The sequence below is a fragment of the Dipodomys merriami genome, unplaced genomic scaffold (assembly GCF_024711535.1).
Source record: "Dipodomys merriami isolate MVZ:Mamm:240054 unplaced genomic scaffold, mDipMer1.0.p SCAF_2, whole genome shotgun sequence".
Classification (NCBI taxonomy): Eukaryota; Metazoa; Chordata; class Mammalia; order Rodentia; family Heteromyidae; genus Dipodomys; species Dipodomys merriami.
Genome location: NW_027203381.1, coordinates 79,619,492 through 79,638,445, shown reverse-complemented (window position 1 = coordinate 79,638,445; position 18,954 = coordinate 79,619,492). Strand labels below are relative to the sequence as shown.

The following is an 18,954-nucleotide window of genomic DNA, read 5'->3' as shown; positions in this document are numbered from 1 at the left end:
TACCAGAACATCACATAAGTTTATTTTAGATGTAACAGCAATGTTAAAATTGACAAGTTTAATTCTTAACTGCACCAAGTAAACTTAGCCATTTAAGTTTTTTAAAGTTATTCCCTCCAAAAACTGAGGGATCTTTTCTTTTCCACCACCACACACCATAGTTTCCCAACACTTCTCTGCTTGGAGGATTTTCAGTTGGCGAGTAAAAACTGCTTTAGAGATACTTCAGAATTCCTTTCCCCAAATGAAAACTAATCTGGACAAATTATATATTGCATAGATTTCTCTACAGATTCTTTTCTTTAGAACCTAAATGCAAATACCATACAGTTCAATTTTAACCTATTTGCCCCAGTATAAACTATCTGTCCTGAAAAATATGACATAATCAATTATCCTCCAGTTAACAGAACTGTTTTACCTCAAAGATTATTACATATCAAAATAACAACTCAACAAGGAGCACTACTTTCTGTCTTTACTGATTCACAGGCATATAATAGTGCCCAGGTTCTACCTCTTCCATATCCTTCTCTTCTGTAAGTGGATGGAATTATTCAATACAAGTTTGATGTAGGATAATTAACCCATTATACACACTTAAATTTAGGTTGTGTCATTCACTAGTGTGGAAAAAGAAACTATAATAATAGGGAGCCTACACAATCAATTCAAACTTTAATATTTCCCCTCTTTACATAACATGTATTTAATTTCATGAGGCAGCTATTCGGTTTTCAATAACCACACTTAGGAATACATTCATAGGACTGCTTAGATAGTCCAGGTGAAAGGGTTATAGAAATAGAGGCAGTGTCATCTCAGAAAACTCATTTATATATCAAAATCTATTTTGATATCTGGAAGTTTACATACAAAAAGGCTGATTTCTTCAAACTAATTATGTTTTCTGTAACTCAAGCACTCTTCTCTTGGCAAGAGCAAGCTGAAGCTTATCCATAAAGGTAAAGGTGCTTAATGCTAAATTGTCTTCTAAGCTTAGATTTAGACTTTTCAAAAAACTAATACCCAAGAAACCAGTGTGGTCATTCTACATTTTTACTATCTTAAGATTACAACCCTATAAACTCAGCAACTATATTCCTTCCTCTCTTTTCTTGGCACTGAAGACTGTTGAAGTCTATTTTACTTTGCACTTACACATTCTCAACAAAAACTTAAGGTTAAAAGTGTACACAAACACTTTGTAAAATAATTCTGTTCTTTAACTACTCATAAATGAGTCTTTTATCCCAGAATTTTACATAAGAGGATAAATATCAAGAATCAAACTGCCTTTTAAAGTCAAATGACAAGCCCTGTGTATTGTTTCAAAGTCTAATGAGACATTTCTTGAACCATCACTACTGACAATCTAAAATCTTCTAAATATTAGCAATGGGACAACGGGCTGAAAATATGAGTAATTCAGACATCTCTCACCTTACAAAAAATTATCAACTTGTCAAAGATTCCTACATGCCAGAAAATGGTCTGCCACAAACCAGAACTGTCAATACAGGAGATCACAGTGATATTTGCATTATTAACACTTTATACTTCTAACCTCTCCAAGAATAGAAGCAATTAGTTTAACTAACCATTCCTCTTATTCCAAATTCTTAAATTCAATATTATAGGCACAAGAGTATAAGCAAATCTGGGATGTGCTCCAACAGAAATGCAACAGCATAGCTATGTTATTCTTAAAAATACTGTCTAGTCTTTCCTATATAACTAAGCACTCGGTGGCCACACTTTTAACAGCCCACATTAGTTGACAATAAATGTATTTTATTGTGCAACAAGTCTATCTAAGCTTTCTTTAGATATTTTTCAATATGTCCAAGAGAAAACAGGTGCTTATTTGAGGAACTGACCTACAATGACATCAACTCCAATTTTAAGGTTAGACTATTGTTGGGCCTATTGAAACAAAAATACAAGAAAAAGTCTATTAAAATTAAATTTCTTCAGGTCAGTTAAAGGCCATAACTCTGGCTGGCATATTAAAAAAATTAATCTCACCAGCCTACACTCCAAAAGTTAATGCCTCTAGGAACAATCAGAACAGCAAGAAAAATAAACCTGCTAACAACCAGCTTACTATTGAAAAAGCAATTTAACCAAACACTTAGATAAAAATATAACACTACCTACCCCAAACTGTTCCACTCATTAGAGAGGGGAAAAAAAATTGCTCTGAAAAGCTAAGTAAGCTTATAATTTCTTACAAGGATTACAAGTGGTCCAACTCCTGAGAGTGCTCAGAAGGACTAAAGATGGAGTGAAGGCAATGTCTAGGAATTAGCATTCCCTAAAATTAAGTCCAAAAGTACCACAAACACACTAAACTTGTCTATGAATTAGAAAGTAAGATATTGCTACTGCTTCTTTTGATCTTTTGAGATTAACAGTATTTGTAGGCTCTGACCTTCAATATGAAAGCAGGACATAAAATCAGCTAAAAATTTCCAAATCATCTGATACTTAACGTTTTGGGACGGTACATCTTATTAACTTAAACAAAACAGACCTACCTTCTTCTTTCAATCCAACCACCTCACAAAAATGAGAACTGCAACAATCCAAACATGATTTAAAAAAAAGTCTGTGAAAGTATTAAACTTTTAGAGGAAAGAAAAGCAAGGAAAACAAGAATGAGGGAGAAAGCTTAAGGAGGGGGAGGGGAAATCAATGGGCCTCTTTTATTTGGCGACAAGCAAGTGCAAGAAGTTCATATGAAATTTGTTTAGTTGTCTGTCTTGTGCATATCTGCGATCTGAGAGGGGACTTTGAGGTTTTTCTGAAGCACGTGAGCATCTGCAGGCTCTATCCTCTTATAGTAGTTCTTCTTTGTCTCAATAATCTCAAAGCCAAACTTCCTGTAGAAATCGATTGCTGACTCATTACTGATCTGGACATGCCTGAAATATAAGATGGCAACAAATAATAGATTTTACATTTCATCAGCTTTTTAAAAAAATTAATTAACTTTTTTGTTTATAAAGGTGATGTACAGAGGGATTACAATTACATGAGTACATTTCCTTTCGTACAATGTCTTCTGTTTCTATCAGCTTTTAAGTCTTCTCCAAGACAGATGAAAATAGCTTCAAACTGAAGTTAGAATATTGCAGACATTCTCTTTACATTACCAGTAATCAACAGAGATTAGTTAATTCATAAGAGAAAACCTTTTAATCTATCTTTTCCATTTGCAAAATAGATGAGTGGGATTAGGAGACTCATTAATAGTTGTTCATTTTACAGTTAACAAAGGATAAAGTACTATCATACTTTTTATTGGAGAGAAAGAATTCTGTAATTGAAATAGGAAAAATAACCAGAGGAATGAATGGTGGTAACTAAAAGTATGCTATGCTTTAAAATTAAGAAATTTGAACTTTCTAAGCCAAGAGCTGATGACTTACACCTGTAATCCTAGATGTTCAAGAGGCTGAGGATCAAAGCTTGAAGTTAGTCCAGGCAGGAAAGTCCAAGAAACTCTATCTCCTATTAACCACCAAAAAGCCTGAAGTACAACTGTGGCTCAAATGGTAAAGCTCTAAAGTTTGAGCAAAAAAGTTAAAGGCATACAGCCCAGGCCCTGAGTTCAATCCCTATTACTTACATACTCCCACAAAAGGAAATAAAGACCGGGGGGGAAGAAAGAAAGAAATGGAAAGAATGAATCATGGTAGTAATCTTAAATTTTTAGTCTCAAACTGGCATTCTGAAGTATAATCTCAGCTAGAACATCTCTGACTTGGGTTATTAATCTCAAATTAATTTCAAATGAACATGTTATTTTCAGCCTTGAACAAAGTACAGAGAATGCAAACATGAGGAAAATAATACAATGGCATCTGTAGCCTTGAATTCTGAACATCTAAATTGTAATCCTAATTTATCTCTATTATTTACAAACTTTTCCCAATATAATAAAGCGATGTGTCGGGCTGGGAAGGTGGCTCAGTGGTAGAGTGCTTGCCTTGCATGCATGAGGTCCTGGGTTCAATTCCTCAACACCACATAAGCAAAAAGAAAAAAGCTGGGGGCTGGGAAGGTGGCTCAGTGGTAGAGCGCTTGCCTTGCATGCTTGAGGCCCTAGGTTCGATTCCTCAGCACCACATAAGCAGAAAAAAAAAAACCCAGAAGTGGCGCTGTGCCTCAAGTGGTAGAGTGCTAGCCTTAAGCTAAAGAGCTGAGGGACAGCGCTCAAGCCCAGAGTTCAGGCCTCACGACCGGACCCAAAAAAAGAAAAAAGCTGGTTGTGGCGCTGTGGCTCAAGTGGTAGAGTGCTAGCCTTGAGCTGAAGAGCTGAGGGACATCGCCCAGGCCCAGAGATCAGGCCCCATGACCAGACCCCCCCCCCCCCCAAAAAAGCCATGTGTTTTATCTTAGGCTTTTAAGCTATTTTTAAAACAAAACAAATAAAACTTTGTATCCACCTTCCATATTGATGGCTCTTGACAAGATTCAGCCAAATTCAAATTTCGAATGTTCAGAAAAAAATTGTTCACCGAACTATTTTCTTGTCACACTATTTCTTGTCGCTCCTTAAACAGTATAGTGTAACCATATTTGCATAGCACTTATACTGTAATATGAAAAGTAATCTAAGTTGATTTAAAACATAGTGAGAAGATGTGCATAGGTCATCTGTGAATAGTATGTCGTTTTATATATGAATGAGAACATTCTCAGATTTTGGTAATTAGGGGTTGGGATGCTGGAAGCAACCCCTTACAGATTATCAAGGGACAACTAAACATACTATTATGGTGTTTTCAAATATACAGTAAATAATCAGATTCCAAATTTTCTAACGAAGACTATCAACTATTTATTACAAATAAGAACATAGTATTCTTATACTTACAGATAGATGTTGTCAAAAGTGCCATCTTTTTCACAGATGTTTAAGACATGATTTAACATTTTTGTTCCTAAAAGACAAATAACCTTATAAATCAACCTTTAAATTTGACACTTCTCATCTCAACTACTTCATGCATCCTAATGTAGAGCTTATGAAGTACATAGACATTTATTTCCTTAAATTTTGCTTTTTGTAATAGTTACCTATGGTTAAAACTGTAAAAGAGCAAGTATAATCACTTTAAAGAACCTAAACAACATGTTGGGCTAGAGGTGTGGCTTAAGTTATACAAGGCCCTCAGTTCAAACCCTAGTATTGCCAAAAATCAAAGATTGCCAGGAAGATGTGGCTCACACTTGTAATTCCACCACTTGGGAGGCTGAAGCAAGAGGGTTGAACATTTAAGGCAAGTAAACAAGATCATGTCTCAAAAATACAACAGTAAAATAACAATAAAAATTTTAACAATACAAAAAAAATGAAATGTGAGCAAAAGAGAACAATTTCCTATAGGGTTTCCAATTGAATTACGTTAATAAACACAAGTTTTCACTTAATAATCTAGTAATGCTTTCCTGGTATGCTTGATGTACTAGATCAAACATACTAACAAACCATGTAATTATATATTTTTAAAGAAGAACAAATAGTTTTACCTATTCCTAGTCTTCGATAAGGTGCTAGACATCCTAGTGTCATGATGTAAAGTCTCTTCTGATTCTGTGAATGATCCACCCTGCAGCATACTGCACCAACAGCTATATCATTGAAATAGGCTGCCATGGAGAATACAAAGATACAAAGTTCAACACAAACACATCTTAATAAACTCTTTCCACCTCTCTAAAAGACTAAGTTATTGTTATATAAGCATTAAACTTTAGTTAGCTACACTATATCAATCTTAATGGCCTGAAACCTCTTACTTTGTCTGTAGAGGCTAGGCCTTCACCATCAGAAAAGTTTATCAGATAATATCATAAAGAACATTTAACATTTCCTTTTACAATTCAAATATTTATCTTGATTTCTGAAATTGTTCCCCTCAAAACCAGGATCACAATAATTTTCTCACTTGTAAAATAAAGGTATTAGATAACTCTTCCTGCTCTATCTAATTCTAACTGGTACAGCAGAAAAATGTAATTTGTAAAAAGAGAAGAAAAAAAACATATGATACCAAGTTTTGCTAGCTCGCCAACCTCCAGCACATCCTTGTAGAACTTGTCATTGTAGCTGACCGGGAAGATGACCTGGTTTAGTCTCTTCAACTGCTTAATATTGTGTGGTGTCACATCTCCCAGCTCGATCCGGCTACTGGAACAAATCAAAATGTACTCAATAAAATATAATTAGCTTCATTTGTTAAAATGATTACATTCATTAAGTGGTAATTGTCACTTTTCTCATGACTGACAAATCCAACCCTTTCATCCTGACTATAATTCTTTTTTTTCCTGACTGTAATTCTGAAGATTACCACTTAAAAGCAAATTTTGCCCATCATTCACTCCAAACGCTACTCTACTCATAGCTTTTATAACCACACTTCAGAAACAAATATACTAATAATATATAAAATACAGTCTCTTGAAGATGTTCCACCATTATGTAATAAGAAGCCTAAAAAATACATCTCCTTTGTCCAAACTAATCCAGTTTGTTAGGATTTATTCTAAGAAAACAATTCAAGTATGCAGTAAGTGTACATTCTGATTATCAAGAGAAGTGGTACAGGAACCAACTACAACAGAATCACAAGGTAATACTTAAAATTCATATTCCTAGCTGGATGTAGATGACTCACACCTGTAATCCTAGCTATTCAGAGGCTGAGATCTGATGCTCATAGTTCAAAGTCATCCCAAGCAACAAAGTCCACGAGACTCCTATATCCAATAATTAGCAAAAGCCAAAAAATTAAGACTGAAACATATGCAAATTAATCATCAGTCCATTTCAGTCAATCACAGAAGTTTTTTGTTGTTGGTCGGTCGTGGGGCTTAAACTCTGGGCCTGGGTGCATTCCCTGAGCTTTTTTTGCGCAAGGCTAGCATCTGCCATTTGAGCCACAGCTCCACTTTCCAGCTTCTTTGGGGTGATTAAGCATAGACATTTCATTTCATGGATTTTCTGCCTGGGCTGGCTTCGAACCACAATCCTCAGATCTGACTTGAGTAGCTATGATTACAGGAGTAAGCCACCAGTGCCAGCTAAAGAAAGTCTTCATTCCTTTCTTCTCTTCTCGCCACACCCTGCCCCCCCCCAGTCTTTTTTTTTTTTAGGCCCAAGAGCCGGACTTGAAATTGGTACCTGAGGTGTTTGCTCACTGGCTAGTGCTTTACCAAGGGAGCAAAGCCTCCAACCCCAGTCAGTTTGTTTCTTTAAAAGACAAGCGAGCATTTCAGCCAACTACAGTGTGAGGACCATTTTGAAATCTGATGTGAACAGGGTTATTTTTAAAGAACATTAAAAGACACCAGAAAATTAAATATATAGATGATCAGACCATATTACGTTTTTTGTTTTGGTCAGTCCCCACATGGGGCTTGAATTCAACGTCTGGTACTGTTCCTAAGCTCTTTTGCTCAAGCCTGGCACTCTACCTTTGAGTCACAGTACTACTTCTCATATTATGTATTTTTTTGTTGTTGTTGATCGTGGGGCTTAACTCTGGGCTTGGACGCTGCCCCTGCACTCTTCAGCTCAAGGCTAGCACTCTACCACTTGAGCCACAGCGCCACTTCCAGTTTTCTGGTGGTTAACTGGAGAAAGGAGACTCACGGACTTCCCTACCCAGGCTGGCTTTCAACCCTGATCCTAAGATCTCAGCCTCCTGAGTAGCTAGGATTACAGGCGTGAGCCACAGGGGCCTGGCACATATTTTGTTTTTAAAAGACATTTTCTGTGAAAGATTCATTTTAAGTATGTATAAGTAGAATGATAAAGTATGTCTGTAGTTTCCTTTGAAGTGCTTTAGCTAAAAATAGGGAAAAAACGGGCTGGGAAGGTGGCTCAGTGGTAGAGTGCTTGCCTTGCATGCATGAGGCCCTGGGTTTGATTCCTCAGCACCACATAAGCAAAAAGAAAAAAGCCGGAAGTGGCGCTGTGGCTCATGTGGTACAGCACTAGCCTTGAGCTAAAGAGCTGAGGGACAGTGCCCATGCCCAGAGTTCAGGCCCCGCGACCGGACCCCCCCCCCAAAAAAATAGGGAAAAAAGTAAAGTAAATATGAAATAATAGATTCTACTTAGAATTCAGCCTGTTCACTCTGTGTCAACACACTCAAGCCCACTGGGGCAGGAGCTTTGTCCATTTTGTTGTACAGGGCCTGACACATAGTACTTATTCATGAAATAGGAAGCCCGCTCAGTACAGGTGCAAGTCAGAGGAATACACAGAGGAGATCCAGGGTGCCCACCTCTTGCCTGAGGGGGGCAGCCCTCATCGCATACCGATAGCCTAGCCTGCTAGAACCGTGAAGGAGCTGTGTACACAGATGGACAATCCCAGAGGGTAGTCTATCCTAGAAATTCCTACTGGTTTGGGGTTTCTTTCCTACTTCTCTAGCTCCTGACGGGGATCAGATGATAGGGCTCATTGCACTATTTACTTTCATAAGCATTTGAAATTTTCCTTAATAAAAAGAGGGAAAACGCAACAAATGCAAGCACTGCTCATTACTTAACTCATAAACTGAACGACTTTGACCTTTTGTGGCAACTTTAAAGGGCAGTGAGAATGTTGTTTTTGGTACTAAAATGGACAGTTAAAAGTACTATGTGTTTGCATATACACAGATGTGCACACACATTTGGACAGTGCTGCGATGGAACTCAGGCCCTGTGATATATTAGTTAATTACCACTAGGCTACCACCCCAGCCATATATAAATATGGCATTACATATGATGTATATACACCATGTAGCACTCTACTACTCTGAGCCACAACTCCACTTCCAGTTTTCTCTTGGTTAATTGGAAATAAGAGTCTCATGGTGTTTCCTGTCCTGGCTGGCTTTGAACTGTAATCCTCAGATCTCAGCCTCCTGAGTAGCATTATAGTAGTGAGCCACCAGTCCCTGCCTGTGAGAATCATCTCCAATAAACTACTTTAAAAAGCCAGAAGTGGCATTGTGGCTCAAGTGGTAGAGCACCAGCCTTGAGCAAAAGATGCTCAGGGATAGCACATTGCCCAGAATTCAAGCCCCACACCCAGCAAAAAAACAAAATTCCAGAAATAATGTTTTAATTGAACAACATTTTAAAATTAACTTTTAACTTCTACTCAGTTCTACCTGGGCCATGAATCGCCATTTTCCCCCCAAATATAAGCTTCCTGCTATTTAGCTGTCGTGGTTATCAATGAACTGCAGTATCTATGATCAAGTAATGCTCACATAGTAGCCGGATGATGAAGTCATTCACTTCCCTACATATTACCAGCTTTGGCTGGTTTGGAACCATAAGGGCCCTCAGATTTCAGCCTCCCAAGAAGCCAGGGTTACAGGCATGAGCCACTAACACTAGGCTTTCAGTCATATTTTATATGCTGTAATTTTTAAGCTCTCAATATGAAACTAAGAAATCTTTATTCACAGATTACAAAACAAGCTTTGTCCTAAGTGAGAGAGTACATGTCTTAGATAAGAAGCTCTATCTTTGTCCATTTTCTGCAGCTGTAACATAATACTACAGATTAGGTAAAACTGTAAATAAGAGAACTTTGACTCACAGTTCTGGACATAGGGAAGTCCAAGATTAAGGGAAGATACCATATAATAAGAGAGGAAAAAGACTTAATTCCCCTTCCTTTTATAATAGATTCACTTCTGCTATAAAAGTCAAACTAATCATGAAGGTGGCTTCCCTAAAACCCTATTTACCTCTTAAAGAGTCCATCTCTTAGCCTGTTACAATGGATTAAATATCAACATTAATTTTGAAGGGGAATTCACACTACAGAAAGCTCTCAATTATTTTGAAACATGAAAGTAATATTGGTAATCATGACCATAATTGTAAAAACAAACTTACTGTGGGGTATTACAAAGGGCCACAAGATGGTATATTATTCCACAAAAGTAGATCTTTCACTGTACAGAGTGTAAATTTTTTTAATTTTTAATTTATTTTTTTGGTCTAGGGCTTGAACTTTGGGCATGGGCACTGTCCCTCGGCTCTTTAGCTCAAGGCTAGTGCTCTACCACTTGAGCCACAGCACCACTTCTGGTTTTCTGGTGGTTTATCTGAGATAAGAGTCTCACAGACTTTCCTGCCCAGGCTGGCTTTGAACCACTATCCTTAGATCTCAGACTCCTGAGTAGACATGAGCAAACACCTGGCCTAAAATGTGACTTTTAAAGATCTATAGTAAAAAGTGAAAACAAAACCCAAAGCTTAAAAATCACATTTTGAATAGGTATGGAATTCTTTGGCACAAAATCTTAACTACTTAGTTATTTCTTGTTTAATGTTTCATCTGAAAGGGATTTGAGAAACTACTGGGTTATTCTCATTCTACAGATGACAAAACAAACCATCTCCCAGAGCACAAAGATGCTCAATACAGCTACCAAAAAAGTCAGAATCAGGTCTACATTTATCTAGGAACCCCCAAACTTTCTAGATCAGTCCTATTATGTTCCTTCAAAGAAATCATCTTTACTCAAAGGCCCCTGAGAGTGTGTGTATGTATAAGAGGGAAGGGGGATATTAATCTGATATGGACGGAAAAAGGTGCACTTGCATCAAACTCAAAGTATCTTTTAGCAAGGCTCAATGTATAGCTATGGTCAGATTTAGGTGTCCATTTTTTTTTTTTTTTTTGGTTAGCTACCAGTAATACTGTTCTAAAGTCTTACCTTCAGTAAATTAAAGAATAACTCTTTTAGAGAATAAATTCCTCCAACCTAAAAGTAAGCCAATTCAGGATTTATCAAAGCACATCTTAAATACTTTTTAGGAGGCCTTAATCTATCCGAACAAGATTTTTACCTCATGTGAAATATTATTTTTCTTCCAAGCTCTAACATCTCTACACTGCTACAAGCATATATTTTTACACTTTACTTTTTCTACTGAACTGTAGGATGTAGGGTAATTAAATATTTCAAACAATTAGTAAATTATCTACACCAAATCCAACCATTTCTAGCCCTTGATATGAACTGACACAGCTTTCTCATCTCACCTATACTTTATAGTAGGATTTCTCAATTTCTTTACTACTGATATTTTAGGCTGGAAAATACTTTTGGGGGAAAAAGGGTTCTTTGGTTGAAAGATGTTTATAGGCATCTTCACATCACTGAGAATTAAAACAGGACATTTTCTTCATTACCATTTAAATGTTAATCACTTCCAAATTTCAGAATCTTGGCATGTATTTCTGGCTGATACTGGTGATCTCCATAGGTATCTGAAATTCAATTTGTCCCAAACTGACTACATCATTTTTTCATGATATAATCATAAATTAAGAGCACCTATCTCCATTCTTCATCTTTTCTCTCTCTCCTCTGCTTTCAGACTACCATGAGGTTACTAGTTTATGCTGCCACATGTTCCTAATAAATATATTCTGCCTAGAGCAGACATATAGCAAAAGAGCAAGTCAACCATGGACCTCTGATATTGAGAAAAATACATTAATCTTCCCCTTTTAAGTTGCTTATGTAAGGAACGCTGTCCTATTCTAATTCCTATTAGTTCTGTATCCTCAACTATCTCCACAACCTTTTCCTATATTCTTTCCCTTAGCATGATGAATCAAGTCCACATTTCAGATGGAATTCTAATACCTTAATGAAGAAAGTTCAGAGCAAAGGAGATCATGTGACTATAATGGAATCAAAATAATCTTTGTATAAAGCCCTTCATCACTTAGCTATGGCCATACAAAACTACTTTATAATCTTAGAACCTAGTAAGTGCTTTTTCCTTCTTGGCTTACATTTGTACTTTTTCATTAATAGATTATAGAGATATTTTCTGTAATTGTTAACTGAGCCAGAGTGAAGACTAAATGAAAATGCCCTGATTGGCTCAGTTGGCAATTAGGTATTTGTAAAGAATATTATAGGTGAAGGGTGAGAAGACAAGCACAATACCCAACTGAAGAGAGAGCTTGAAAAGAACAATTCAACTCCAGGATTTTATTTCTTGCCATCACAGAAAAGTAGTGCAGATATAGAACTAAAAGTGGCAAATTTATGTCACGTGTCACCAGAGATTTCAATAACTTCTTTTTTTTTTTTTAATTGTGAAAATACTGTATAGAGGGGTTACAATTACATGGGCAAGATAATGAGTACATTTCTTATCAAGCATTGTAGCTTCCTCCTTTGTTTCCCCTTCCCATCCCATCCTCCCCCCCTCTTCTCACATAACCCTCCCCCCCCCACTTCTTTTTTGTAGTCTGAGAACTCATTAAAGCTATTGCTGGCTTAGCTATCAGCAATAGATTACAATTTATAATTTAGAATTAAACAATTGTTCTTCAGATGACAACAAACAAAAGACTCAGGAGTCAAGAAACTAGTTAAGTAATCCTACCATTTGTGGTATATTGGACTAACATTTAGAAATACTTGCCATCTGAAAACAGATTCTCTATGACATGTTTTACACAACTTTGGTTTTTAAGGGCCTCGTGGGTATATTAGGTATTTATAAAGAATATTATGTCCAACAGAAACGTAATTCAAGTCACATATATAAATAAAAATTTGTAATATGCATATCCAAACAGGTGAACTCCTCTCACCTTGTAATCAAGGCTAAACTTAACTTTCTACTCTATTCAACAATATCAGTATTTTGCCAGTAGTCAGGCATTGAATTAATTTAAGTAGTTAACAGAAAAGGTGGCATGTAGTAGGGTAACTCCATTATATAATTTTGTAGCTTTAAAGTACACAACTCATGCTGGGTCCCAGGGCTTACAACTGTTATCCTAGCTACTCAGGAAGTCTGAAATCATACGATCCTGATTCAAAATCAACTGAGGCAGAAGTCAGTGAGACTCTAATCTTCAATAATCCACCAAAAAGCCTGTAAATGGAATGTTAGCCCAAGTGGTAGAGCCTTGAGCAAAAAAGCTAAGAGACTGTGCCCCGGGCCTTGGGTTCAAGACCTACTACTAGCACAAAACAACAAACAAAAAGAAAACCTATCTTTTCTAAGTTGAAAGGTATTGACGACAGCTAACACCTGGAAGACAAAATTAGGATGCCACAGCATGACATAACAAAGTGAAATTTAATATGTTTTAGTTTGGTCTGGAAAAAGCCCTTGAAAAATAATGCTTTGTAAGACCTAGAAAGAGATTTTAGTTGATGAGTTCATGTAGAATAATGTGAAATCAATCTGGCCACAAACTGTAATAAGAGGAATGCATAATTTTTATACCAATAGTCCCAACTTCCCATTTCTCCAATCATGTGTATACAGTAACATTCACCAATAGTCAAAATATTAGAATCTATGATAAACAGGGAAAATGTATCTGATGCAATAGGTGAGTGCTTAGCTTCTGATTGACCTTCAAAAAATTCTTTCCAACAGAAATAGAAATTTTTTTGCTCAGAGCTTTACTGTCCACAGAAAACAAACACTACAGATGGTAACACAGCGCACACATATCAGTATGGGTAACAAAGATACTTTCTACATCATACAGTGAATTCTATTTCTAGATATATGCAAATAAAGTATCTTATGCATTATGGTAGAATTGTACCTAATCATTACAATCTGGAATAGATGTTAATTTTCCATTAGGAATTAGGACACTGCATTGATTTTAACAAGAAAGCCTCATTTGCACATAAAAAACCACGTGGTAACCAAACAGTGTTAATTCCAGATAGTTGGGAGGCTAACGCAGAAGGACTGAAAGTTTATGGCAACATAGCCAGGCATGGTGGTCCTCCAGTTTAAAGCTCAACTATGGGCTGTATAGGGAGATGCTGTCTCAAAAAACTAAGATGATCTGGAAAACATCATAAAGCTTGTTAACAGCTCCTATGTCCTAAATAATCAACAAAGATACATAATATTTCATGTAACCCAGAAGACTCCCTGGGTCTCTTCCCAATTAACAAGGCTGTTTACAGGTAATCATTACTCGAAAATTTTCAACAGTTTCATTTCTAATGGCAGAATCTAACATTTTACTGTCTAGTAACATTTAAACAAAATGCTTCCTTTTGATGTTTCCATAAGCATTATTGTTCTGTATTTATATTATCCTACCTACTTTTATACCTTCGTATGTGTTCACATCTTCTTTAAAGACTTCTAAAAGGCTGGGTGCCAATGGCTCACGCCTATAATCCTAGCTACTCAGGAGGTTGAAATCTGAGGATCCCGGTTCAAAGCCAACCCAGGGAGGACAGTCAGTGAGACTCTTATCACCAATAAACCACTCAGAAAACCAGAAGTGGTGCTGTGGCTCAAGTGGTAGAGCACTAGCCTGAGAGTCAGCGCCCAGGCCTAGAGTTCAAGCCTGAAGACCAACCCTCCCCCCAACCACCCCCCCAAAAAAAGACTTCTAAAAACACCAAAAGCTAGAACCAATTTCAATCTGTCTCTATCATAATGGAAGGACAAACGGATTTGGTTTCACTTGCATTACATCAATGACTACAATGCCACACCAGTCATAACTGTCTAAGGTAAACTTCTTATTTGAATATCATTTTCCCTAGAGAGGAATAACAAAAATTTTTTTACCACCCACAAATTCAAGTCAGTATCTCTAACATCTCCCCACATACCTCAAACTTGCAGGTGTGCATATAAACACAAACAGAAATTAGTAACTTGAAATCAATCTAATAAGAAAAATACCAAATACAATGGAATACCTTATAGTTACTACTACCAATATCAAAAATAATCAGCCAAAAATAGTGTTCAGAGTGTGGCTAAAAGTGGTAAAAGCACCAGCACAAGTGAAAGGCCTAGAGTTCAAACTCCAGTACTGTCCCAAACAACAACAAAAAATCCCATATAAAATAACAGGTATCAATGCATAAGAGATACATTTATATTTTCTTTTTGTGCCAACTGTGGGGCTTTTAAGTCTAGGCCTGGGTGCTCTCCCTGAGCTTTTTCATTTAAATCTGATGTTTCATTCCTTGAGCACACTTCCATTCCCAGCTTTTTACTAGTTAGCTGAAAAAAAATTTAATGGACTTTCCTAACAATCCTCAGATCTCAGAGCCCCCTGACGTACTAGGCTAGGTGTGAGCCATTGGCACCAAGACCCAATGCAAAATACTTAAATATAGGTTGATCTGTAGTTAGGAACTCTGTAATTCCTAATTTCAGATGTATCTATTCAACTTCCTGTCCAGTTCAGTGTACAAAAAACCTAGCAAATTAAAATTCATACAAAAAATTAGAATAAGACTTTTTTTATAGGACCTTCCCAATCAAGTCAGGAGACTGACCATATTGTACATAGTGACTCTAGAGCTCAAAGAATGTACTATATCCTAATTTCATTTGAAAAACACACTTTGAATTTAATGAAAAGTTCATCTTACTCTGGGAATACAAAGGACAATTTCTATAAAATCATCTTGAAATTGTTCAGTCAAGAAGGTAATTTTAAGCTCACAATTGTTAAGTGTAAGACCAATGAAGACTCAGTTTTAGATTGAGTGGTACAGATTCAGTAACTAGATTTTATATAAATTTTCTTTAGGGATCTCCTCCATCACTTTATACTTAAATATTCATTTAAAACTAAAATAATTGGGGCTGGGAAGGTGGCTCAGTGGTGGAGTGCTTGCCTTGCAAGCATGAGGCCCTGGGTTCAATTCCTCAGCACCACGTAAGCAGAAAAAGCCAGAAATGGCGCTGTGGCTCAAGTGGTAGAGCGCTTGCCTTGAGCTGAAGAGCTGAGGGACAGTACCCGGGGCCCAGAGTTCAGGCCCCACAACCAACAACAACAACAATAAAAAATTAAAATAATTGTTTGACAAGTACACTAATTCAAAGTTGACAGTGAGCAATATCTCTGGGCCCATTTCCATAGCAAGTTACCAGGAAGAACATTACATACTGTGGAAACTGAGCAAAGTCAAAGATTTTGATCTAAACATTCAAAATATTCTTGAGAGTTTCCCCTTTTATAAATCCCTACCACAGTTTTAACACGGGGACCCTTCAGCCTCATTTTTATTACTTTAATAGAACGTGGCAAATATGAACTGTGTGACAATGAGCATTAAAAAAAAAAAATCAACCCTAAATTGGAGATGGCATCTATACTCAAGGATTATAGTACTGTCTAGCAGAAAAACCAGACTTCCCAAATATGTTGGCTCAGATATAAAATAAAAGCAAGTCAAACTTCCTAGATCAAGATGGAAGTGGAGCAAATACTTCCAAGATACACAATTCAACACTGAAAGACTATCCAATAAAGCAAAAGCAAAGTGAGAAAATGTATTTCAGGCCTAAGACCAAATCGAACTTTAGAATCTCTCCCGTGATTTCAAACAACTACACTGAGACATTATTTATTTTTGGCAGTATGAGATTGCCTCGAAAACGGATTAACTTTCTTCTCAACGATGTACTTAATACTTTGAACAGCTCCACTAACTTAAAGCAGAGTTACATTTCTTTTTTTCGGTCCTGGGGTTTGAACTCAAGACCTGGGTGCTCTCCCTGAGCCTCTCCGTAATCAAGGCTGGTGCTCTACCACTTGAGCCTCAGCGCCACTATCATCTTTTTCTGAGTAGTTTATTGGAGATAAGAGTCTCATGGACAGCCGGGCGCTGGTGGCTCACGCCTGTAATCCTAGCTACTCAGGAGGCTGAGATCTGAGGATCGCGGTTCAAAGCCAGCCCCGGCAGGAAAGACCGTGAGACTCCTATCTCCAATAAACCAGCAGAAAACCGGAAGTGGCGCTGTAGCTCAAGTGGTAGAGCGCTCGCCTTGAGCTGAAGAGCTGAGGGACAGCGCCCAGGCCCAGAGTTCAAGCCCCACGACCGACAAAAAAAAAAAAAAAAAGAGTCTCATGGACTTTCCTACCTGGGTTGTCTTCGAACCGCAATACTCAGATTTCAGCCTCCTGAGAAGTCAGGATTACAGGCATGAGCCACTGGTGTCCAGCTTCACAGTTTCAACTTTTATCTGACTTAAAAACTCAGGAATCTCCGAAAGCTCTTTTAGTTAACACTACTTAACTAATGGGGGGAGGGAGGGTGTTCATTTTTAATTTCACACAAAAGTACTCAATCTCAGAAAGCTTCTAACGGTTAAAACCCTTCCATTTCTTTCTCTGGTAAAGAAACACTTTCATTCACACGAAAACAGTTACACCAAAATTTCTTCCAAGAGGGAAACTGCAAGACCATAAGTATGTCAATGAAGTGCAGAAAACATTGTAACCCAGAATCCCCTTCACGCCACTCTGGGGCAATACAAACTCCTGAAGCAATAGCTCCACCTACTGATCCTCAATACTTCCTTAAACATTTTGGCACCCCAACTCCGAACAGGGCTACAGCTCATTCCCCCCCCCCACTCGCTCTGCCCAACCCTGATCTAGTTGAGTCACTAGCCCTTTAATATCCATTGCTGTGCTTTTTATTCCGATTCCTTATCCCTCCAGAAGGTTCTCTACCCCCCCAACAGTCCCCCCCCCCTAACACCCCCGACAAGTTGGGAACGTACGTGAAAAGGTGTCCAAAGACTGCAGATCCAGACCCTGGATCTGGGTATGAGCACAACTCAACTACAGTCGGTGGCCCGGGCGGCCGTCCGCTCCGGGGTTTACAGCTCCAAGCGTCTCACAAAAGCTTCTCCCCGTGGCCCCACTCAGCACTCGGTCGGCCTCGGGGCTCCAATCCGGGGCTCCGCACCCCGTGGCCGCCGCGGGCCCGCCAACAGCCTCGCCTCCGCCCCCTCCGGCGGCGAGCGGGCCTCGGCGCGGCCCCGGCCCCGCGCCTCTCCGCCCGGGCCCACGCCCCTCTCCCCGGGCCCCGGGGCCTCACCCTTTCATCTTCCCCTCCGGTTGAGGCCGTCGTTAGCACCGCTCTCCACGCCGTCGTCCGCGTCGCCCCGAGCTCTCCGCGCCCTCACCTCGGGCCACTCAACCCCACCAGCCGGCCTCCTCGCCTAAGGAAAGGGAGTTGAGGAGGTGACGGAGGCCGCAGAAGCAGAGCACGGCCCCCCGGGGGTCTCCGGAAGGGGTAGGGGGAGTTCCCGCCGCCGCGCCGGTACCGTCGCTTCTCCACACGTGCACCCGGGGCACTCGGCTCCCGCCTGCCGTCGCCGCGCCGCCGCCGCCAGCCAGACCCGCCGCCGCACAGTGACCTTTCACCCCGCCCCCTCTGCGCGCCGGCGCGTCCGAGGCCTCGCGCGCAGCCGCACTACGGGCCTCGCGGCCCTCCCCTCCCCCTCCCGGCCCGCACCTCCATCTTTCTCCCGGGCTGCGCCTCGCGCTCGTCACGCTCCTCCTCCCACCCCTTACGACACGACTGGGGAGGCTTGCTTGGTAGGCCCGGGCGGTCAAGTCTGGATTGTTCCAACCCTTCCTGCGCTTCTCTCACATCAGCAAAAAACCCGATCTTTTCCCCACCCCGTCTTTGCTGGTCGATTGTCTCCCAGCGTGACCTTCAAACGCTCGTGGCTCCTCCGCAAGGGTATTTAACTCTGATGTTCCCAAGGGTAAAGAAGTCGGCGGGGACGCTCGCGTGTGCTTTAAAAGCGAGCACTGTTAACAATCGGCCGGAGGCCTTGGCCGCCCTCCAGCACACCATAAGTTTCGGCATCACGTGATTAGCTTCACAGCCTGGGGTTTTCCCGGTGGGGGGGCTCGAGGGGGCGGGGAGAAAGGGACTCTATCGCCATTTCCGGTCCCTAGCTTGTGGCTTAAACGTCACTTCCTTAGCAATGCACTTTAACCCTTGCCATCCTCGCCTTCGGCCTTACCCTTGACCACACAGCCTTTGTAAAAAGAAAGCCGGGGGACGGGACGGGGGGGGGGGGGGGGGGAGGGTTACTCCCGGTTAAGTACGAAAGAACTAACGTCCTGGAGGT

General features: G+C 39.5%; 1 protein-coding gene across 4 annotated transcripts; it reads right to left on the bottom strand.

Annotated features, from left to right (window-relative positions):
* Naa50 (N-alpha-acetyltransferase 50, NatE catalytic subunit) lies at nucleotides 1-18,719 on the bottom strand. 4 transcript variants are annotated; one of them, XM_070030218.1, is made up of 6 exons: nucleotides 18,494-18,719; nucleotides 17,907-18,030; nucleotides 6,066-6,202; nucleotides 5,542-5,661; nucleotides 4,886-4,952; nucleotides 1-2,927 (listed from the first exon to the last, which is right to left on the bottom strand). In XM_070030218.1, the coding sequence occupies exons 2-6, from the start codon at nucleotides 17,912-17,914 to the stop codon at nucleotides 2,753-2,755; spliced, it is 507 nt and encodes a 168-aa protein (XP_069886319.1). In that variant the 5' UTR covers nucleotides 17,915-18,030; nucleotides 18,494-18,719; the 3' UTR covers nucleotides 1-2,752. The 4 variants fall into 4 exon arrangements, with proteins under 4 accessions (XP_069886319.1, XP_069886320.1, XP_069886317.1 ...); XM_070030219.1 differs by lacking the exon at nucleotides 18,494-18,719 and adding an exon at nucleotides 18,136-18,240 and having other exon boundaries at nucleotides 6,066-6,199; XM_070030216.1 differs by lacking the exon at nucleotides 18,494-18,719 and adding an exon at nucleotides 18,136-18,239.
* Nucleotides 18,720-18,954: the final 235 nt, after the last annotated feature.